Here is a 24,055-nt window from a genome sequence, read left to right on the forward strand (position 1 = left end):
GTACTGAAAGCCCCAGAGGAAATCGAGATCTGGCCTGCATATGGGGCTTATAGGACAGTTTGTTCTATACTGTAAAAGACCTGTATACATGTCAATTGATAATTTGCATTCCAACCTCTTTATACACAGTTGTGCCAACTGAACAGAACAAAAAAAGGCAAATGAGTGATCCTTGAGTAACCCCACTTGGCAGATGCTTTAGTCACTGTTTACCAACACTACATCTTTGCTAATTGAACAATTAGGTCCTGTCCAATTGTTTAGGCTTCTTAACTTATAACTTTTTAAACTTAATCAGTGATAGAATATTGGGTAAATATGCGCACATATTTTCTGTCCTTTTCGTTACAAATTCTTTCATTGTGCGCTACATTCCAAATTATATGATGTGTCCAGTAACACTGAAGTTGGGGTACTGATCAGGTTCATGTTCTTGCATCACCTGCATTGTTACTCTGTATGTTTCCTCACCCTTTTTTCTGATTATGATCATCTAAATTTTCTGTGGTTATGAAAATCATCATTTAAGATTTTAACGTTTGCTTCTTACTCTATTGTCAACCTGTTTATATTGTGACATTAGTATTTTGATTCATTTTTTCATAAATATGTATCATATATTGATAAAATTATTGTAATTCCTAATGTTACCAATGTTTATGAACAGTATTATTGTATTTTCGTTCCGAGTTTATTCAAATAGAAAGTGTTTTCCTTTTTTGAGAGTACGCTCTCTTACTAATGACGGATTTGTATTTATATCTGTCATTTAATATCCACCAATAGAGGTCTCTAGATTATCTAGAGATGCCAGAGAGGCCTTAACGTCCTTATTTCTTCTGGACATCTGGCTAATACAAAAGCCTCAGACAGCACATTTTAGAGCATCTCACAGGATTACTGGGGAGGAAACCAATCCAGAATTTTCCATCAAAAATTGGGAATTTGGCAGTAGTATAATTGACTCTGTATTACCACACCGTCATTTTTCCGCCTGCAGGAAGTGTTTAACTTTACACCTCCATGGCGCTTATCCTTTACCCCCTCACCTCCTATTTTTTTTCCTTTCTTTCCTTCTTGTCCTTAAGGTCATGAACATGTTGTCAACTTTACCCTTTATCTTGGATTTTTTTGGCACAACGATGTCCTTGGTCTAACTTTTTGTATATCTACTTGGTCGTTTGTTTTGATGCTTTTTTATTTATATGTGGCATACTCACACTTGTTTGAGCCTCCTGATAATCATTAAATGTGTTTTTTTTTTTATGATCGCTTTTTTTTTGTTTGCTGAAAAGTAATAAATTATTTGCAACAACAAAGTTATTGTATTTTCTTGGTTTCTTCTATCAGGACTCCTCAGAACGATTTTCAAGAATTCATATTTCAGGCAACATCATTTCGCCAGGTGTGTAATTTTCATGGACTGTCTTTTTACAGAAAAAAAACTTTAATTTAAACGTTTCCGTTTACATGAAATCTTCTGGTTAAAGCTGTGATCTCTTGCATTTACTTTTCCGTAAAAGTGTTTGTATTGTAAAGGCTTCTGGAGAGAAAAGGGATTTGGACCCGGATTGATATGCCTATTCTATTTAAAGGAGAAACTTTTTATGGTCAATGTAATTATGAATTGTATTGGAAGAACTGCAATTACTGGTTTCGGGATTGTTTGCATCAGAGAGATATAAAACCTCATGGTCGAAGAATGAAATGTATCCTAAGCAAAATAGTGTTCATACTGTATCTGCTATTTACATTGGTTTGGTAAATTTTAAAATTGGGTTCTGGCTTGTCATCCTCAATTTCCAAGGCAGTCATTCGCTGTAATGGGGTTTCGTGAAAAGTATAGATGCAGCCTGCAGGTGTTAGATCATGAGAACAAGTCACTTATTTCTAAGCTGTTAGCTATCCTGTACCTACCAATGGTTTATTGCATGAAACCAAATATTAAGAGTGGAAAACTGTATAAACAGACTACTTAAAATTTGTTGACATTGCACAGCAAACGAATGTAAAATAATATATTCGGCGTTTCTATTTTTATATTAGCCACAAATTATGTATCTACAAATAAAATCACTGAAATACAAAACAGCACACATTTGTATCCTGGTTTAAGAACCTCGTGAGAGGGTCATAACTGACTGCTTGCCTAAAGGGTATGCATATTTTATAAATTCATGTGCATTATTGTCATATAAATATTTTGGTGTAATAATAATACAAAACCTAAAGTAAAAGGTACTAGGCAGTAATCTCTTACCTTATGAGGTAATATTATAAACTTATGACAGTCATAAATAATTATAGTTAATATATAATGTTAATTTCCAAACCCAACCAATTTGTTGTCCGCCTCTCTATGTCCTGTCCAACTCAAAGGACCTAAATTATATCAGATATACTCCCTATTTTCCTGAAATGTCTTTATCCACACAATGTTTTGAAATAATTTGGAACTTCTTATTATTTTTTACTATTCATATTTGGAATCTGTAAATTCCATTTGCTACCGGTTGCATGAAAATAAGTTAAAATGTTGCACCCCCTACATCCCCTTTACTGTTCCATACTGTGTCATCTATTTCTAGGAGTAACCTTCTAGTAAAATAAATACATCCTCACACGTTGTGCCAATTACGCAGTGATCAACCTTACATACTCAGTTGTGTGTCCCATTACTCATCAGTTGGCTTACAGCTGTGGCCCTAGTGGTCGGTATACATGGATACATGTAGGTCTTTGGGCTTCTATGTGTTATGGGATCTTTGTGTATGTCTATAATTATGTTGGTCTTTTGAGCATGGATGGTTGCATGTATGTTGTTGTGTCAGCATAAATGCATGCTTGAGTGATGTTATATCAGTGTTTTTGTGGACAACCCTTGAATATGTGGTGCATATATTTTGAAAAAGGCTTAATGGCTTTTTCAATACTTTTTTCATTTAGCTTGAATGAACCATTGGCTCTGTTGTTATTGTACTTTAAACAATACTTTTGTCTTTATTTTACTTCTTCCTTCAAGTTGTAAAGAGCAATTGCTAACATGAAGAACATTCATTGCAGCTAGTCAAAAAACCTGTGACCACATTTTATATTTAAGAATAGTCAATAAAACGTGTGACCAAGGAGGCTCACTTACAAGTTATGGTTTCTGAACCCAGGACAACGAAGATGAATTGTAATAGTTGAGAGAAGGAACAAGAAGAAATGCCACATTTAGAAGAAATGTATGAGACTTTCTGCCCCCTCTCCCTATAAAAAAAACTTGGAATCACATCGACCCAATTACACATTTGCTTGTGCACTGCCTTGTTACCCCTTTCTGCTGTTAACTGTAAATGCATCAAAATAGCTTCATAATTAGTAGTTGTACCTAGCAAAAATAGCATGTTGTCTATCCTGTAGCTGAACCGAATTACTGTTGGTTCTTAGCCTCAACAGGACCCGCCCAAATTAAAGTCTTGCCTAAACCACAAAAAATATTTGCTATGTTCCGAGCCTGATATACTGATGCTTTCTCTTGTGATGATGCAAAAAGAACCTGAGTGGGACGGGTATGCCCAGACGTGGGTCCCGTGCTCTCCATGCCACTGGAGTCAAGCTATCCTGGCTGATGAGGGCTGAAAGCCCGAAACCTGTCCTAGGATGCTTGTTTCCCGTCCAGGGAGGACCGGGCCTGACAGTTCGGGCTGGACTGTTCCCATTGGGCGCAGGGTCAAGACTGATTTGCCAATGGCTGGGTCCAAACTGGAATTGCATGGTGAGCAAAAAAACGATGGATTTAGGCCCAGATCTATGTACTGGGTTGATTGTATGACATTGTTCTGCATTCTGTCCATCAGTTGGTCTTTTTGCATTTCTCTTGTGATGATGACAGTTGCTTTGCTGATAATGTGTTTTTAGGAAACGCCTCACCTGCAATTGATATCCAGATGTTGGTTTCGTCTAGTGTTTGTGTAGTGGTGTGTGTAAACAGCTAATGGTCCTGAGAGTTGTGCAAATTCAATTAATGGTACACCATGCCCGGTTACTCACCGGTAATCTTCATTAGTCCAAGTCTTGGTCTTCCCGTTCCATTCCTTAATAATGTGTAGCTCGTCTGTTCCGCAGAAACTTTATACCTAGCAGAGTTTAAACAGTCCCCTTAATATGTCGCTACCTATCCCGTATGCATGAAGGGTAAGTACATCACCAAAATAACCTGAGAATACAAAAAAACTCACAGAAGAAAAAACACAAAACAATCACCAGAAACAATAACAGGGAGGGATGTAAGGGCTCAGGAATGGAACAGGTAGACCAGGACTCGGAGTAATGAAGATTACTGGTGAGTAACCGAGCATTACCTCCTCGTCCGTCTTCCCGTCCCATTCATTAACAAAGAGCCCATACCTAAGTGCATGGTGATTGAAACACAGAGACCAGAAGGATGCAGCAAATCAACAGGTCCATTTAATCACGAGGAAAGTAGTATAAATCACACACAGCAGACAAAACAAGAGTGCCAAAAGCAGCTGAGGCTGCCATCCCCAACTGAAGACTGTAATGGGAAACAGAGGTATGGGGAGAGGCCCGCGTGGCATGGCCTAGGAAGAGGAACCACCCTGAGAGGACCTGCCTTGGACAGAATAAGGAAGAGGACAGTGAGCAACCTCATAGGACAAACGAACAGTACTCTTCACCCATCGAGTCAAAGTGGACTAGGAAGGCCCATGATCCGTTCCCCGAGAGACCGTACTTCCACCTTTTGAAAAGCATGTGTCCTATCCAGATAGATGCAGGAAGCCCTCAACCCATCTAAAGAATGCAGAGCCTCCTCTTCAGGAGAAGAAGATTCAGGAAAAAAAAACAGGAAGGACAATATCTTCCTGACAGTGGACGAAAAACAAAACCTTGGGCAGGAAAAACTTCTAAGACGCAAAATCGCTTTGTCAGAGCAAAAGTGCATTAAAGGTGGAGAAGCCAACAAAGCCCCAAGCACACCAATCCGTCATCCAGAGTAAATGGCCACCAAAGAAAGAACCTTGGCTGAAAGAAACTTATGGTCAACAGAAAGCATGGGTTCAAAAGGAGGACCAGCCAACGCCTGCAGGACCAAGGAAGATCACAGGCTGGAACGGGAGACCGTGAATTAGGATGCTGAAGCAAAAAACTCTGCAAAAGGCGAGCCACCAAGGGCGAGACAGAAGCCACAGTAGAACCTCTAAAGGCAAGAATGGCAGCCCACTGAGCCCTGAGAGTGGAGACAGACAGACCCATGACAAACCCATCATGCAAAAAGTCCAATGATCGGACAGGATCACATGAGGAAGAAGACAGGCCCTTCCCATGACACCAGGAGTCAAAGTTTTTTCAATGCCGACTGTAAGACCTTTGGGGCGACAGCCTGCAGACCATTGGATGCTCTTAGCCACTTCAAGAGAACATCCCTGATCCAACAAACCTAACCTCTCAAGTGCAAAACCCACAGCTGAAGGCGAAGCAGAGAGGACACGCTGAGAAGAGGAGCACGCAGCGGACAGGGTTACAGGGGAAACCGCCAGTGGGGACACACTGGCAAAACCAAAGGAAGGGCAAACCAAGGCCACCAGGACTACTATGAAACAATCAGAAGAACCTCCACCCAATTCACACAAATCTTCCTGAGGACCCTGGGAATCAAGAACAAGCATTGGCATAGCCAATAGGTCTCGCCTTTGGGACCTTATAAGTGTTTAGACATGCAGCAGTTGATGTTGTTGCACCAAGGATATTGTACTGCATAACTAAATACTTATAAGGTTCCAAAGGCGAGACCTATTGGCTATGCCACTGCTTGTTTTAATATATTCATGCTGTCCCAATGCAATGACTCTGGGCCTCATTGAAGCCTTGGGAATCAAAGGGCTTGCAAGGACAGCACAACCTCCTCAAAGGAATCCTTTTATGTGGAAATTGGGTCAGTGGGCAGATGGAAAACAGTAGGAGAGAATGCCAAAAGGAGCTGGGGAGAGGGGGTCTACGAGGAGGGGTGCTGGCTGCACGGGTGCGGCCGAGAGACAGGTTGGTGGTCTGAGCCATGGGCTGCATGCATTGGTGCCGTGTCCCTGGTTACGAACGCCTTCCAGGTTGCAGTGGGCAGCATGTCCGGGTCACTGCATCTGCAATGAACATGAAGCTTGGGGTGTCTTTTTAGGAGCTCGTGAGTAGACATGGGAGAAAAATACATGCAAGCCCACTCATTGATGCATGCAGAAATGAGAACCTTTCTGGCCTTCACCAAGAACAGAGCTCTGCCAGGCAGTTTGGCTGGCAGTCAGTCAAGAAAATGTTTCCAACCCTGCTGATGTGACTCTTTCTGGAGGCAGACACAACTAAAAATAAGTTTTCAAAGCACGGCTGAGATTTTTAGGACTTTCTTTAATCTAGCGCCTTATCTGCGGGGAGGCTCTGGAGCACTATTAGAAGCGCTCGTAATTAAGTTCTGGATGGTCTAGGCAAAGAGAGAGATAGTGAGAGACGGAGAGAGGGGGGAGCTGAGAATAAAGAGAGAAAAGGGAGAAGGACGGAGAGCAAAAGGGGAGAGCGAAAAAGAGAGGGAATGAGAATAAGCGACGAGGATAGAGGAAAGAGAATGCGGAGGAGAAAGAGGGGGAGGGAGAATGAGAGAAAAAGCGTGATAGCGCAGAATTGAGAAGGGGTTTGGGGTAGAGGCAGGAGTTCAAAATGCTTGGCGCCTGTTCTAGAGGTGAGGGGGCAGGACACGTTCCGAGCAGATGATGTCAGGAGCTGGCATCACACCAACTCTGAAGGCACACTCAAGATCAAGCCACTGATAAATGTCTGGTGAGGCCGAGCGAACAAAAGCAACAGAAAGCCAACATCTGGGCACTGGAGCTGCTCACCAGACTGGCAATGCCTGCTACAACCCCATAACAGCGCTGGCACATTTTGTGTGCCAATAGCTCTTGGATAAAACAGCACAGATAGACAAAAGACATATGGTGAAGCAAGCGTCACCCCTTCATCTGGGGGAAGACACTACCTGGTCGGTTTCTGTCTGTGTACGATTTTATGATGCAATACCCTACACCCCTGAAGGTGACCTCTGCCGGAATTTTCAAGAAACCTCACTATATGCTTTCCTAGGCGATGTGCATTATGAGCTGAGTCTGGTGTAATCACTTGGAATTGTTCGGACCCATTAGCTCTTCAAACTGAAGCTCTTCTGTATTACATTAACGCTTTGAAAAAGCTGGAAGTGGCAACACATTACAGAGGATTCGTTTGCTAGTTGCGAACACAGTTTCACCAGATACAGCTGTACATTCCCATTGTCCTTGTCTGCCAGTCTTGCACCATTTAATGGAAATACCACCCATATCCGTGCATGAGAAAAAAAACGCTCCCATTCAAGCAAGGAGATTCAATGGTTTGTGTACAAAATGAGGCAACATTCTTCCCCTGCCTTTGAAAGCTGGTGGGATACTTCGATCTGTGACCCTTTGAGAAACTCAGCTCGTACTAGGCCCTTCCCCATCTGCTACTGAAGTGGAGTTAAATGAAAGCCTTACTGATTTTTGCCTGCTCCATGCCAAGCGGGACATACCCGGGACGACACTCAGGCCCCTCGTTATCTCTGAAACATGCTTTTCGCCGGCCTGTCCCTTGTGTGGCCCTCAAGGTGCTGCGATCACACTGGTAACACTGTTCCGCTCGGTCTTCTGCATACCAACTGAAAGTATAATTACTACGCCGGAGGGCATGGCCAATAGTATTCTACTGCATTGTGTACTCCTTCTCTGTCCCATGTGTCCACTACGCATTGGAGTTGGTGTTAGGGTACCTCAGAGGGATCCCCAGGTAGCACTTGTCTGCTCAGTGCATGTAGTGGCACTGCGGCGAAGCTGAATGCTTAGTGGCACTGTCTGTCACCATTGGACTGGAGCTGGATAAAGGGCTCTCAATGACCGCACCCCAACCTCCCAGTTCACCAGCCATTGAGCCAACGCGGGCTGTACTACCTGGGTGAAGTGCATGGCCATCAGTGGAACTGCGCCACTCTCATTGATTCAGACGTAGTCCGCCAAATGCAATTTGGTTTTGGCATGTACAGAATCATGGGCTGGGTAGTTATAGAACCCTATCTGGCTCTTAGTTTGACCTTAGCAAGGCTTCCTTCAGTATCTGGTTGCTGCCACTGTTCTTCCCATGTAAACGTGGCTGTGGAATGTCTTTAAAGGATAACCTTTGAAGGCATTGGGGATTTTTTAATATTTTGCTGTATATATTTAATTTAGTTTTGAGAGAAACTTAAGACCTGCCAGAGATCACAGTGTATACCTGTACCTTCGACACAGGGACTTGACCTTGTGATCACTGCCATCAGTGCAGGCCCTAGCATTGCCCCTCGGGTGAGGAAAATCACCTTGTCCAGGCATGCCAGGCCTAGCTCGCAGACTGCGCTACGTAAAAAATTGAGGGTGACACCCGGCGAAGGCGGGGTCCTTCCTATTACAGCCGCACCACCCACTGGGGTTCAGCGAGCTAGAATTTACCAGGACGGAGTCATTAGGTGTGACACTGTCTCGCTCAAGGTCCCCCCTTACGCTGCCAGAACCCCTCCCCCTGCTCATGTTACCCCTACAGGCAGTTTTGCCCATAAGGTGATTTAAATGGGGGTGGGGCTGAAAAGATGGCGCCCGACAAACGATGGACGCGGAGTAGTGTTGCTGTTCTCTTAATCATGTAGGGCTCTGTGATTCTCACCAGCCCGCCAGGAAGGGGTGGCGCAGGGGATGTCGCTCACCACGTACATTGCGCCCTGCGGCGCCAGGCCGCCTCGGAAATTGAGCGGCTGCAAAATGCACCACCATACAGCTTGGGGGCAGAAGTATGCCTAACCCGGGGTTAGGACGGGCAGGGTGGTAGGCCTTACCACTGACACTGGGGTTATGATTCCCACCGGCCACTGTAAAGAAAAGACAGGATCAAACGGAGGCAGTACGTGGGCTGTCGATATCACCCCACTTCCTGCCTCGTGCTATGGCGCTGCATAGGCACGCCCGCCTGGCCAGGCAGGGAAGGGGGGGGGGGTTGCACAACCAGAGGCAGGAACAATGACCCCCAAACCATTGATGGGAAGGGCGCAAACACCGCTTTTATCGCCAAACGCTGCCACCGGACCCGATGAGAGGCACCCAAATTCCTCTGCTGCTGGCCACCATAAGAGGGCACCACCCACAGAGGGTCAGCGAGCCAGAATATACTAGGAAGAAGGGCTAGGGGTGGAAACGCTAAGTTGGGATACGTCAGAGAAATTCAATTTCCAAATGAACCTGCTTTGAAAAAGAGTAGAATTAGTTGGCGGATGAAACAAGCTCGCGCGGCAGCAGGCGGAGGCGCCCGTGCTTCGCGGCAGCAGGAGGAGGGCATGCGCGATTCACTTGCGGGATCGATAAGTGCTACCATATGGTGGCTCTCGCTCCCGCTAGTGAATCTCCACACGTGCACTCGTTGCCATTGAAGGCAATGGAACACGTGCACGGTCGTGGGTGAAAAGGGGGACCGGTGGCTAAAGGTCTCCTCCTATGCAGCGCATGTGCGCTGCGTAGGCGAGACCTAAAAAGTGTGGGAAGGCAAACAGGAGCCTCTGGGACCACGGGACGGAGAAAGCTTCAATCGCTCATGCCCGCTGTGATGGAAGCAGGCTGAAAAAATGCGGAAGAAGAGCTTTGTCCTCAGAGGCAAAGATATACAGCCAGGAAAGCCTGAACCAGGAGAGAATCTGCTGGAGCAGAAAGGCGTGGACAGACACATGGTCACAGTGGATGGAAACACCATGCTCAAACAGCCTGCAAACCCATTTTCCCTCCCCGGAAGATAGACCGCAGAGAGAGGAAGGAGATTCCTCTTGGCCAACAGACCGATCCTCCTTGAAAGGAGAACCAGAGACAGGCACATATGCACACAAACAGCACAGCCCAGAAGGAGAGGAACAAACCAAAGAAAGACCAACCAAACAGCCTTCAACTCCTGCCAGTTTGATGACTGGAGGCCTCAACACAGGACCATCTGCCCTGGGCCTTAATAAACCCTAAAACTGCACCCCACCCCATGGCACTGGCGTTGGTCGACAACACCACTGTGGCAGGAGGAAGAAGATTGAAACCCCTTGAGAGATTTTAAGGGGACAACCACCGCTAAAGCAAAGCCCGAATCTCCTGAGACACAGGAATAAGGGTGTTGTAGGCCTGAGAGGTAGGATCCCAGTGGCTCAGAATGTGATGTTGGAGGGGATACAAATGAAGATGGGCCCAAGGGAGTAGATGCAGGGTGGATGCCATCTCCCCTTGACTCCTCAACCGAAGCCAGGTAGACACCTGAGACAGCACCCAAGAAAGATGTTTGAACAGAGTCGATTGTCTTTCTTGCAACAGAAACACCATCCCCAGATCCATCCGGAAGAGAGCCCCTATGAACTTCAGAGTCTGAATGAAATGAAATGAAATAAAAAAGGATTTATAAAGCGCATGGCTGCCCGGGAGCGTCCCAGCGCTGAAGGTGCAGTGGAAAACTGAGGAAGGGCAGGGGGGGTGAGAGACATACATTTTGTTATTATTGTGGGAAAAGATATGTCTTCAGAAGTTTGCGAAACTTCATATAGTTCGGTTCAATTCGCATCCGGGCTTGCAGGGAGTTCCAAAAGGTGGCTGCCGTGACCGAGAACCGTCGCCCTCCAGTGCGGGCCTTTTTGACTCTATGGACAGTGGCCAGGTTGCCGTGGGATGAGCACAGGGGCCTAATAGTTTTATAGGGATAGAGTATTGTCCCTAGCATTGGGGGTCCTTTACCCTGCAAGGATCTGTGAGTGATACACAGAGCCTTAAATTTGATCCTTTCTCGGACAGGCAACCAGTGGAGGGCTCTGAGTGATGGTTTTGCTGATGCTCTCTGAGTGGTGCCTGTCAACAGCCTTGCTGCTGCGTTTTGGGTGCGCTGAAGGATATTAATAGTAGATTCAGGCGCAGCCAAAAACAGGGCATTGCTGTAGTCCAATCTGGACAAGATGAGACCTTGAATGAGCAGCTTTTGGGAATGTTTCGGGAGTAGGGGAAGAATCTTCCGGGCTGAGCGAAGTAGGCCCACACAGGTGCCAGCCGTTTTTTTGGCCTGTGTTTTCATGGAGAGGTCTTGCTCCAGCCAGAACCCTAGGCTTTTGAGTTCTTTCTTAGGATGTGGGAGAGCTCCTAGACACAGTGGCCACATAGAGGTGGGGGTAGGGGTGTTATTCGATGACCTAGAAGCATAAGCTCTGTTTTTGTGCCATTTAATTTGAGTCGCGAGTCGCACATCCAGTTATAAATTCCTTCAAGGCAGTCATGCAGTTTTCTGATTTTGTCTTTTTCCAGTGAGAGTGAGACGACCATTTGGGCGTCGTCGGCGTATGTGACGGCTTTGATCCCTAAGGGAGTGACAACATCCTCCAGGGGGGCCATGTAGACGTTAAATAAGGTAGAGCTCAATGAAGAGCCCTGGGGAACCCCACACTGGAGGGGGAAAGACTTGGATTGTAGGATGTTTGTTATTTTGCTCTCAAAGAAAGGGACAGTGAGAGGAACAGATTGTTCTAATTCTCGAGTCCAGTTGTCAAATGATAGTTTGGACCAAATTCTCTCCTGGGTGCGAAGTACCTGACCTTGGGGAATGTCCAAATTAGTTTACAGTGTGAACGGGATAAGAAAGGAGGGCTGAAGGGAGGATTTCCTGTGGTTGATGAGGAACCCAGAAGACTGCGGACCTGAGCCACATCCTCCTTTGCCTGAGAGAAAGAAGAAGAAACCTTCAACCAATCATCAAGGTAAGAAAATACCTGAATGCCCTGAGAATGCAGAATACCCACCAGGAAACATGCAGGTGGGCATCCATCAGGTTGAGGGAGGCAAAGAAGCAACCTTGGTGCACCAGCTGAAGGATAGACTGGAAATCATGATCTTGAAAGTACAACAAGGAATGTAGAGATTCACCCCCTTCAGATCCAACACAGGGTGCAAGTCTGTGGTATCCTTCTTGGAGACCAGAAAGAGGATGGAATTTCAACCCAGCCCCCTTTACAAGGGTGGAACCTTCACTATTGGAGCCTTCTCCAATAGAAGCTGAATGCCCTCCAGCAAGGCCGACCGCCTCAAAGGATGACGTGGCAGAGGAGTCTTCCTGAACACTGAAGCAGGTCGAGATGAAAACTCTATCTGGTAACCGGAGGTCACCGTCCAAACCGCCCAGGCATTGGAAAGACTCAGCCAGTGATGACAAACAAAGCGAAGGTGACCCCCAACTGGAAAAGGCGGATAGACACTGCTTTGAGTGGAGGCAGAACCACCGACTGGGACCAGGACTTGTCACCTCCAGGGCCCCCTGGGCAGGACCTCTGCCACGAAAGGGTTGCTGCGCACCGCTGGCTGAAGGAAAGGCATCAGCGCGACAATAACCAAACCCCTGAACCCGAGAAGTAGGTCGAACGGGAGACACGCTTTCAATCCTAAGCCAATTGCTTGGCCAAGACCTTCAGCTGGGGGGCAAATATTTTGGAACCCTCAAATGGCAATTTGAGCCGGACAGTCTTCTTGGAGGACTCTACCTTCCAAGTCTGCTTCCGAACATGACGGCAGGCAGCAATGGAAGCCCCGGAAGCAGCTGCTGCTGCACATAAATTATTAAAGGAAATGTCTGAAAGGTATCGCACCAGGAGTTCAATGAGAGCCAAAAGAGTGTAGGTATCCTCCCCCTCATTCAACCGAAGAGCCAGAGCCTGAAAATCCTTAAACAGGGACTGGAACATATAGTTGGAATAGGCCGTAGCCCGAACCCAAATGTTGGAAGCACTGTAGTACCCTTTCACAGCACCTTCCACCTTCTTAGCGGCTGGGTTAGAAGGAAGGGCATCAACCTACACACCATGCCCTGGGAGCAAAGGCCAGCCATCAAATTATCAGCTAATTGAGTGAACTCCACAGAAAAACCCTACAAAGGATCAATTTTACCCAAAAAGTTGGCAAAAACAGACTTGTCAACCTCCCACCATGGATCAGCACTTTGCGAACAGCACCATGCAAAGGCAAAGCGTAAAGGTCAGGTTGGTGATATTGCGTGAAAAAATCATCCTCCAGGCCATCAACTACAGCAGGAGGAAACCCCAAATTATCCTGACATGGCTAAACAAGTCAGAGAGCCCAGCTCCTTGAACAAAGAGACCTCTCACACCATCCTCCTCTTCAGGGTCTAACGCAAGAGAACAAGGCGAGGCACCTTTGCTGGAAGACCTTCCCCCTCCTGTGCCCTGAAAGCAGTCTCCACAGCCTCATTGATTAGAATGCGATGGACATTCACGGAAGGCACAGCAGAGTAAGAAGCAGCTTGCTCCATGACTGAATATGAGAGGCCGGGCGCTTCCTGTAATGGACTCAATACTAAGCTGCGAAATCCCGCGTCCTGACCTCTCTTAGAGCCACTGACAAGCAAGAAGCGCCTGCAAACCAAAAAAGAAGCCGGACGGGCAACCTAGGAGAGGAGGAGGCAGACCCAAGGCTCAACAGGAAAATTGATTCTTAGTACCGCCATCTTGAAATGAAAACAGAACACCAACTAAAGCAGGACATAAGCAGGAAATAAAAAAAATGCGGCTGCATACACATATAGAAAAAAACTCACTTACCCGCCCTCTGCTAGGCAACGAAGACTACGAATGCCAGAAAAAAAAAGAACAGGTTATATTGGTGACACACTTCCCCCTTTATGCATATCGAACAGGTAGCACCACATTGGGGAAAGTGTTTAAACTCTTCCATGTATAAGGTTTCTGCGGAGCAGACGAGCCGCTCATTATTAAGGATTGGGAGGGGTGGGGGGGGGAGCAGACCACGGGCCAAGAACTGTGTGAAAAAGGCTTTTTTTATTGGAACAGGTGCAAACCTCGGCAAAAGCCTTCCAAAACTAAGCCTCTGACCCTGCCCCCACTCGTACAATACAACATTTCTAACAATACAAAACATTACATTACCGTATCCCTCAGTATAAACTTATTAAAACAACCCAGCTGTTACCAAACTCCAGAGCCTACCCCTTTACAGCTGTGAATCACCCAACCCGTGTAACCAAACAAAAACAACCAACCTATCCTTTCCTTGTCGATAACCCAACTTAACAATTAGTTAACAAACCTCTGCCAAAACTGTCCAAAAAGCAATAGTCCCCGCACAGCACCTGCTCCAAGCGACAAATAAACAACAAAAACCCTTGTTCACCTGTTTCAACAAGGCCACCAAAATTAAAAATTGATTTACGGAAAAACGGAAACTAGACAAAAAGGAAACAACTGGAAACTATAATTAGGGAGGGAAACAATTCCTAACACTAAACTCCCAGGCACCAGGTCACCAAACCTAAAATGGTGGCTGGGAGCAGGAGCCCAAAGCATTTATGCTTGGGCTCCTTTTGGGCTACAAACCAACAAGCCCAAAATTAACATGGCCATTATCTAAGCACCCCTCTGCCCCTCCCAAACTGCCGGGGGGGGGGGGGACGACACCTTCCTGCGGTTGGCTGCCCCCCCAAGCCCCCCTTGGGAGAGAGGGGTGGGGGGGAAGCAGACCATGGACCAAGAACTGTGTGAAGAAGGTCGCTTTTATTGGAACAGGTGCACATCGCATATAATAAACCTCAGCAAAAGCCTTCCAAAACTAAGCCTCACTAAATAGATCACAACCTGACCCCACAAACTGCCCACTCCCCTAAAATGTATCTGACCCTGCCCCACCCGTACAATACAACATTTCAAACAATACAAAACATTACATCACCGTACCCCTCAGTATAAACTTATAAATACAACCCAGCTGTTACCAAACTCCAGAGCCTACCCCTTTACAGCTGTCAATCGCCCAACCCGTGTAACCGAACAAAAACAACCAACCTATCCTTTCCCTGTCGATAACCCAACTTAATAATTAATTAACAAACCTCTGCCAAAACTGTCCAAAAACCAATAGTCCCCGCCACCAGAAAGACGGGGCGGAGGAAACTACCCCCCCTTTCTGCCCCCCAACATAGGAAAAAACCTTGCAGACTCCCCCCTCTGAACATTCAAGCATCAAGACAACACTTCCTTGACTTCCAGCAAATATAGGTCCATACCAAGCCTGGATAAATGCACTCCATCGTCCCTAAAAAACTCCACTGCCTCAAAACGAACTTCCCTGTGTGACACTCTGCCGAAACCCAGACTGCAGCAAAACCTTGACATTTCGGTATTACTTCCTCCTTGCCCTGTCGATAGCTCTGGGGTTCAACGCCCCCCTCCAAATCCTCCGCGGATCCAACTCAGTCCACAACACATGGCAACCCGACCAGCGCTCCTTCAATAAAGACAAGTCCCTCTTCATAGCCCGCAGCAGGACCACACCCTTTACCCCACAGAGATCATTCTCCCCAAGATGTATCAACAAAATATCCGGGCACTGGTCCTTCACCATCGCTTTATTCAAACATGGTATAAGTTCCCTCCAAAGCATACCTCCCTTGCCCTTTCACACAATCCTAAACATTTGATCATTAAAACCTAACATTTTCCGGAAATAACTTTGGCACGCCTGCACCTGTGCCCATTGGATGAAAGAATGCCCCACTATCCAAACCGTCAACTTCATTGAGTGGGGCCCAGCCACAGATCCTGTAAAGAGAAAAAGAGAATTAAGTTTCACGGCAAGGAGGATGACGCATGCGCCTCCCCCGCGTTCCCTCTCACATAACGCTGATAACAGTTCGACGACCAGCGCCCTAACCGCAGAATGTCCCCTTGGGACCAGCCTCTGTTGTGTGCTTCAGTTGCTGCACCAATCCTAAAAGAGTGAGTCCCGTATCGCGCCCCATCCATCCCAATTCTCTGCAATGCTTTACGCAGAACCATGCGCAGTTGGTAATCAGTTGCTCAGGCACCATTTATATGCTGAAAAACTAAGTCGCCCTCAGCCCCTCCTGACAAAGTCTTCCAGCGCCGTGCCAAACACAGAGGACAAGTCGATATGGAGGCCTCTGCCTCTAACCAAACCCCTTTTCCAGTTTTCCTCTGATCAGTTTTTGAACTAGCTAGCCAAATATGCAAACCATTTTCAGAGAAAAATACTTCTCGCCACGTAATGCCCTTCTTCACTTTGGTACCCTAAAGCTCAGAGACTCTAAATGCCCCAAAAAACATGAAAACCATCAAGAGTGGCAAACAAACATGCCTCAAAATCATCATTGCAAACCGAAGGTAAGACCTCCAACAAACGTGCCAGGGTCTGCCACGAGAGGGGAGAAAGGGACAGCTGAACCCCACCCCATTCCCTAGTCCAACCTTCGAGCATTCTCCTCCCCACTTCACCGGCAGAAGGGGAATAACCCCAAAAGAGTTTCCCCATAAATGAAATTCCTGCTAATTTCCCGGCGATGGTAACCCTAGGAATGCCTCTCTCAATGAGGTCTAGGATAAACTGGATAACATTCTCAGAACGACGCCATGCTTCCTCCCACCTACAGGCCCCGGACTCCAGAATATCCTTCCAAGCAAGTGCAAATGTCGCCCGAGTGGACGCTGACAGAGAACGTATCACCAGTTGTAATACCCTACGTTGCCTACATACCAAAGATGTTCCGGCATTGGGGTCGGTGTCCTGTCCTCCTCCTTGGCCAGCCCATGGAATCTCCCCCACTGCGAACGAGACAAAGCATCAGCTATGTCTTTGTCCACACCAGGGATGTGTAAAGCTCTAAATGAAATATCATGTCTAAGGCAGCCCAGCACAAACACTCAACAGTTTCAAAACCTGTTCATTTCTTGACGACTGCCTATTGACAATCTCAACTACTGCCATGTTGTCTACACGAAAAAGAACCTTCTTGTGTGCCAGCTCTTTGCCCCAAAGGGTCAATGCCACCAGTAACGGAAAGAGCTCCAGGAATGTTATGCTCCTCCCCCATCCCTCCAATCTTGTGACCACTTCTATGCGCACCACCTGCCCTGCCAGTACAAGCCAAAACCGTCACTGCCTGCTGCATCCAAAAACATTTGAACATCCCACTGGACATCTTCGTCCCTGACCAATGGCCCTCCGTTAAAGGAGGTAAGGAAAACGGACCTCATACGCAAATCCTCCTTCACTCCTGCTGACAAGCGGACGTGGTGGTGAGGCAAATGCTTCCTGCTAATGCTCGGCCTAACCGCCTACAGAAAGTCCTCCCTGCCCTTACTACCCTGCAGGCGAAGTTAAGATGACCCAGCAACACTTGCATGTCCTTCACCTTTGATTCAGTTCCCACCTGGTGGAGCACAGAAGTTACCACATCAGACAGATTCTTGCAGTAATCCAGTATGATGTCATCATTAATGGTTAATAGCTTATTAACTGATACATAAGCCTGTCTCATCACCCTCCCCATCAAAATCTCATGAGGGCTTAATCCAGTTTTTCTGTCAGGTATGCTCCTCAATGTCATCAAGACAAGCGGCAAAACGTCTGGCCATTTCATTCCTGTTGCCAAACACATTTATGCTATTCTATTCTTAATTATTCCATTCACTTGCTCAACTACCCCTAAAGCTTCAGGTCTATTTGCACAGTGCAGCTTCTGACGAATATCCAGAGCTTCGCAGATCATCTGCAGAAGTTCATTCTGGAAATGTGGGCCTCTGTCCGATTCATTCGTGACCGGAAACCCGAAACGTGGTATTATCTCACGTAAGAACAGTTTTGCAACAGTTATTCCATCATTTCTCCGTGTTGGAAAAGCTTCAACCCATCGTGAAAACAAACAAATTATCACAAGAACATATCTAAGTCTGTTACATGGAGGTAGCTCAATAAAATCCATCTGAACTCTTGTGAATGGGCCACCCTCCCGTCCTATGGTTCCCAGGCTTACAACAGTTTTCCTATTTGGGTTAAATTGTTGGCATACTAAACACCTCTGACACAAGCTTTCAGCAATCATTCTAAATATGGGATTATACCAAGTCTGTCTAAAAAGACGGATCATGGCATCTCTTCCAATATGGGCCTGACCATGGTACATTCGGGCCATATCTGAAATCGTGCTATCAGGCATCACTGGTCTTTCATCTTTGTAAACCCAAATTTCATCCTCTACTCTCTGCCTACATCCTGATTTTATCCAGACATCCTTCTCCTCTGTTCCTACCTCTTCCTGCATCTGTTTCACTTCTTGCCAGGCCTCAACTACAGTGGTTAGCATCAAAGGACTTGGAACATGTTCTTCAGTTTTTCCCCGATTTATTGAAATTAGTTTTTTAGCAATTTCATCTGAATAATTATTACCTCGGGTAATATAATCATCACCTTTTTTATGGGCAGAACATTTTACCACAGCCAGTTTCTCAGGTAATTGTATTACATCTATCAATGTCTTCACGAGTTCTGCATTCCGTATAGGTGTTCCTGCAGAGGTCAAATAACCTCTTTGGGACCAGAGCTGTCCATAATCATGAACGACTATATAACCATATTGACTATCTGTCACTATGGTTACTTTCACCTCTTATCCCAACTCACATGCTCGTATCAAAGCAATCAACTCCGCTATTTGAGCAGAATGAATTCCTTTCAGACAAGATGCTTCCAACACTTCTGCTACTGTACAAACAGCATATGCAGCACTTAGAACACCACTCTCTGTTCTCAAACATGATCCATCCACCAACATTACAAAATCTGATTCAATCAAAGGCTCATCTTTAATATCTGGGCGAGGCTTGGTACAGTATTCCAAAACATCCAGACACTTGTGATCAAGCTCACCTTTCACTTCTGCTTCAATGGTTTCTGGCAACAAGGTAGATGGGTTGACATTCACACATCTTGCAATTGCCACATTTTCAGCTCCTAAAATTACTTTCTCATAATGGGTCAATCTGCTGTTAGTCATGTATTGTGTTTTTGCTCTTGTGAGGAGAATCTCCACTGAATGAGGAACATACACCCTTACTGGAAATCCCATCACAATTCCTTCACTTTGTTCCAGACTTACACTTGTTGCTGCTACTGCTTTCAGACATCCTGGCAAAGCCTTTGCAACAGGGTCCAAAACAGCTGAGAAATACACAATTGGTTTTCTCATTCTTCCATGTCTTTGAACCAATACTGACAAAGCACATCCTTCTCGCTCACTGCAGTACAGTTCAAACTCTTTTTCATTATCAGGCATTCCCAATGCTGGTGCTTCAAACAGTTTAATTTGTAGTTGTTCAAATGCTTCCATCTCTGTTTTGTTCTGAACAATAGGGTCTCTGATATCTGCCTTTGTCAGTCTCTGCAATGGTTTTGCAATTAATGAAAATCCACTTATCCATTGTCTATAATAACCTACCATTCCCAGGAACATTCTTACCTGTCTTTGGGTTTTTGGTGGTTGCATTCCTTGTATCATTTTAATTCTTTCAGTGGTAACCTGTCTGATTCCTTTAGCAATCTTGTGACCTAAGTATTGTACTTCTTTCTGTCAGAACTGTAATTTTGATGGAGACACTTTATGTCCCTCTTCAGCCAAATGATTTAACAATGCCACTGTATCAGTTACACAGGCATCCTTTGTTTTTGATGCGACCAGTAGGTCATCAATATATTGCACTAACAGAGACTCTCCAGGCATGCTCAAAGTTTCTAATGATTTCTTCAACAGCTGATTAAAAATTTATGAACTTTTGGTGTACCCTTGCGGAATTCTACACCAGGCTAAGATACGATTTTGGAATCGAAACGCAAAAATTGGCTGACTTTCTGGATGCAATGGAACAGTAAAGAACGCATTTCACAGATCAATCACTGTGTACCATTCAGCATCATGAGGAATCTGATACAAAATCACTGCTGGATTCGGAACAATCGGACAACATGGAACAACAATCTTATTAATTTTTGTCAAATCCCGCACAATCCTAAATGTTCCGTTTTGTTTTTTCAGTCCCATAATCTATAAATTACATGGGCTGCTCTCAATTTCTCTTAAAATTCCCTGCTCAATCATTTTGTCAATTACTGGAGTGATTCCTTTAATCACTTCCGCAGTCATTTTGTATTTTGGTATATTCGGGTAGCTAGCACCTTCTTTTATGGTCACTTTCACAGGATGAACCCCTTTCATTAAACCTATATCCTTTCCAGTGAAATCCCACACACTTTCTTTTACTGCCTCTTTTAGTTCAATAGGAATTTTCTCTTTATCAAATACAGGAAACAATTTATCCTGCTCTGCCTCAATCATGAGCATTGTCAATTTATACAAGCTATCTTATTTCTAAACTTATAAAACGCAAACAAATGCACTGGAGTCTGCAATTCTATGCCATCTGGTGAACAGCATATGGCACAGTTCATCTTACACAATATATCTCTTCCGAGCAAATTAACAGGACTACTGTCGCACACCACAAACCGATGCATATCCTTGTATGTCCCAATCTCTATTTCAACTGGTTTTGTCAAGGGAGTATTTATTTGTCTGTTGGCTACACCTATAACCTGGATCGTTTCACCTGAGAGAGGAAGATTTTGAACTTCCACTGATCTAACAGTAGAACCGGTAGCACCAGTGTCCACTAGGAAAGTTATTTCCACATCATTCACCTTTCCACTCACAAATGGACCTGACTGATCTACCTCAAGAGTGGCTCCAAGCATACACTCTTCTTCCTCCCTCAGGCACCGTCAAAAACTTGCATCCGGCTCACTGCCATTCTCTTCTTGCAGCCAATATTGCGGACACGCATTTACTCTTTGCGGTCTTTTTACCTGATCCCCTCCGCTGAATCCTGTCTCTGCACTGTATTTCTGCTGATTTCCACTATTTGGCAGTGGCGGTTGTGGCACCTGACTTTGCTGATTTGCTATCTGCTGTTGCTGTGACTGCTGCTGATTTACCTCAAACTGCACCTGTGGATTCAATGATGTATGTTCCCCATTAACTCTAGGCAGACATTTACACTCTTGTTTCCAATGTCCTAATTTGCCGCAATTAAAACATGGCATTTTCTTTTTCATCTCATCAATGTTCCCTACCAATTTAGGTTTGCCTTTAAACCCACTCTGATCCCCTACATTCTTGATCTCCATTTGTGCCACTTGTTGTTCTGCTACTTTCACTTGTGCCCACATAGCTTTCTCTTTTAATTTCTTTGTTTTGCATCAATCTCTTCATTGCAGTATTTTGCTTGTCTCAATACCTTATCTACTGAACTCTATTGCCAATCCATCATGCTATGTCTAATCCTATCTGACATTTCTGGCCTTAATCCATATATAAATCTATACACAAAATGGTTCATATCTTTCTCACTTAATTCCTCATAACCACTATATTGTTTGAAAACTAACAGCAACCTTTCATAAAAAGAATGCACAGTTTCTTTCGGCTCCTTAGTAGTCCTATCTATCTTTACCCAGTCAGTCTCTTTTGGAGGTATTTTGTTTTTCAGCCACACTATCACTTGTTCATACTTTCTCATCACATCCGGTGATGAGTCTCCTGTTTTCTCATCTCTAGGATACACCTCTCTTGGCCAATCCACAGATATTTTACATTCTGTGCACCACTATGTCAAATAATCCTTCTAAATCAATCCACAATACCTTTGACACCTTTACAAATCTGTCAACTTGTCAGTACCACTCTACTGGTTTTTCTCTTAATCTAGGGAAATCATTTGTAAATGACAATATATCTTGTCTGCTCCAAGGAACATGTACATATCCTCCTCCAGGGACTTCTCTCATAGAGAATTCAGTTACTGCTGTTTCTTTTTCTCTAACTGGGAAAGCTAATGTTGATTTATCACTATTCTCCTCATTCTTCTTTGCCCACTTGACTCGCCAGTTACCTACATCACCCCATTTTCGCAAAAGCACAAATAAATCTTTTATCTGAATTAATCTTCCAGCAGTATTCATGTTCTCAATGTCTCTTTCTGCAAAATCCACTCTAAGTTTTCTGCAATGATTTTATTTTCACAAACTCTATTCCACATTCACTTGCCACTTCTTCCAACTGATCATGCATTGTCTTAGCTCTCCATGTTATACTTTTACATAGAAACATGAGCTCATCATCCTGGTAATTTTTTAATCTATCTGTCCCAATTGTTCCAATTATTAATTCCTCCGTATCTACTTTTAATTTGGCCACATCCAGCACTTTTCATTCCTGCTCTTTTAATTTTAACGTTTTAATCCATTCATTCAATTCTCTGTCTGTTGGATCTCTAGGCGTTTGTGGTAAATCTATTTTGTCTGTACTTCTCTCTGGAGTTGCAGAGCCTGATTCTGCTCCTGTCGGGAGGCACATGTAAAATTTTTATTAAAAGTTAATTCTGCGGGATTTACACTTGTATTCTGTCTTATTTCTGATAAATCCGGATAAGTACTTTCTCTCGCTCTCTGCAGGCTTTGTTGTAATGGGATTGTTAATCTCGGTTATCTTATTTTCTGATCATCAAATACTGGTATCACAGGTCCTATCGTTACTGGGACAGTTACAGCTTCCATATTTCTAGTTAGATTCTGAACCAACTCATGTACAGAACGTTCATATTCAGACATACTTGGCTGCTCATTGTTTTGTCTTTCTAGGCTTAGAACAATCCTGTGCAAATCATTACTTCGCACAGGGGTACCTGTAATTCTATTTCTCCTATTGATGTACTCGGGACATATCTCGTTTCCACTCTTTCAGGAAAATCTCTAAAATGTGATGGCTGTTCTGGTGTTTCATTAACTTTTTCTTTTATGATTGGGGCATTCGGAGTAGTCCGTAAAGGACTTGGTTGATATGGTGGCGGTCTTCTATTTAATATTTCCTCTAATACAGCATCCTCTGATTCACTGTCACCATAGCCTTGATTCCCTGAGTCAATATTCCTTTCTTCTCTACACTTTTCCGTCCCTCATATTCTTCTACTAATCTGACTGGATACTTGCCATCACACATGTTCCTGTCTCTCTACCTTCACATCCTAGTCTCACGGGTCTCTCCCCACAAATCTCTACCTCTACCTCTTGGTCTGAGATGCCTGCTCAACCTCTCGCTTTCCATTTGATGCATTTCGTCGTCCCACTCAACCAATGCTTCAAACTGAATTGGTCTAGGTCTCGGTTCAAGTTTCATCATTTTGTCTCTCAAATTCCTCAAAATTGCCACATCAAACGATCCTCCTTCTGGAAAGGCTAACACACCATCATCCTTGGTATACTGTATCCAATCATCCAACCAAACGCACGTATGATATCCATATTTCGACAACATGTAAGAAGCAAAACAGACAACCGCAAAGGTGCACCACAAGACATGAAACAATAAGTGCAAATGGTATTAAAGCACAATGAGGAGAAATATCTCAGAGATGTAGAGGTTCTTCTTATATTCTTTATTTTCGATAAGCAGTAAAACACATACAGCCGACGCGTTTCGTCCCAAACTGGGACTTCTTCAGGGCTTATAATTAGTGGGACGTCGCTTGTGGGGAAAAGTGTGAAAGGAACCGGGATCCAGAAGATACGTTCCCGGCTACTGTAATCCTTTAATTTATTGGTTCGTTCAAAGGTACAAATAATAAGCATGGACTATAAGTATGCTAAAGGCCAACGTGAGTAATGGTTTCTCAAAGTTCTTTGGTGATGAAGGAGATCTTCCCACCTTAATGGTGTGACTAACTCATACCGTATACTGAGTCAGATCTAGGACTTGAGGTGGACTGGAGGTCCTATTAGTCCAGGGGAGGAGGGTGTGGGCACTGTGTACCAGTTGGCCGTTTTTGATCAAGCGGCCGGCGTCCATCCACAGCCTCCGTCCCGATAGATACACCTGCAGCGACGTCGTTGTTTCATGTCTTGTGGTGCACCTTTGCGGTTGTCTGTTTTGCATTGAAATTCCCTAGGGAAGAGGCACGGTGATGATGGGTGCCATTCAGTGTGCACACAACCCCCTTGTTTAATTTAGGGGTTAAAGAACTTTACCGGGGAATAGCCAGTCAGGTGCT

The 24,055-nt window shown here is 44.8% G+C and overlaps 1 protein-coding gene across 1 annotated transcript in view; it reads left to right on the forward strand.

Moving 5' to 3' along the window:
- The window catches only part of RIPK2 (receptor interacting serine/threonine kinase 2), a 294,374-nt gene that overhangs the window by 211,515 nt on the left and 58,804 nt on the right, over positions 1-24,055 (forward strand). Inside the window, exon 9 of the mRNA XM_086965968.1 lies at positions 1,351-1,405. Coding sequence (XP_086822094.1) covers positions 1,351-1,405 — 55 coding nt within the window. The remainder of the gene's footprint in view (positions 1-1,350; positions 1,406-24,055) is intronic.

Source organism: Lissotriton vulgaris, chromosome 4_1 (genome assembly GCF_964263255.1).
Source record: "Lissotriton vulgaris chromosome 4_1, aLisVul1.2, whole genome shotgun sequence".
NCBI lineage: Eukaryota > Metazoa > Chordata > Amphibia > Caudata > Salamandridae > Lissotriton > Lissotriton vulgaris.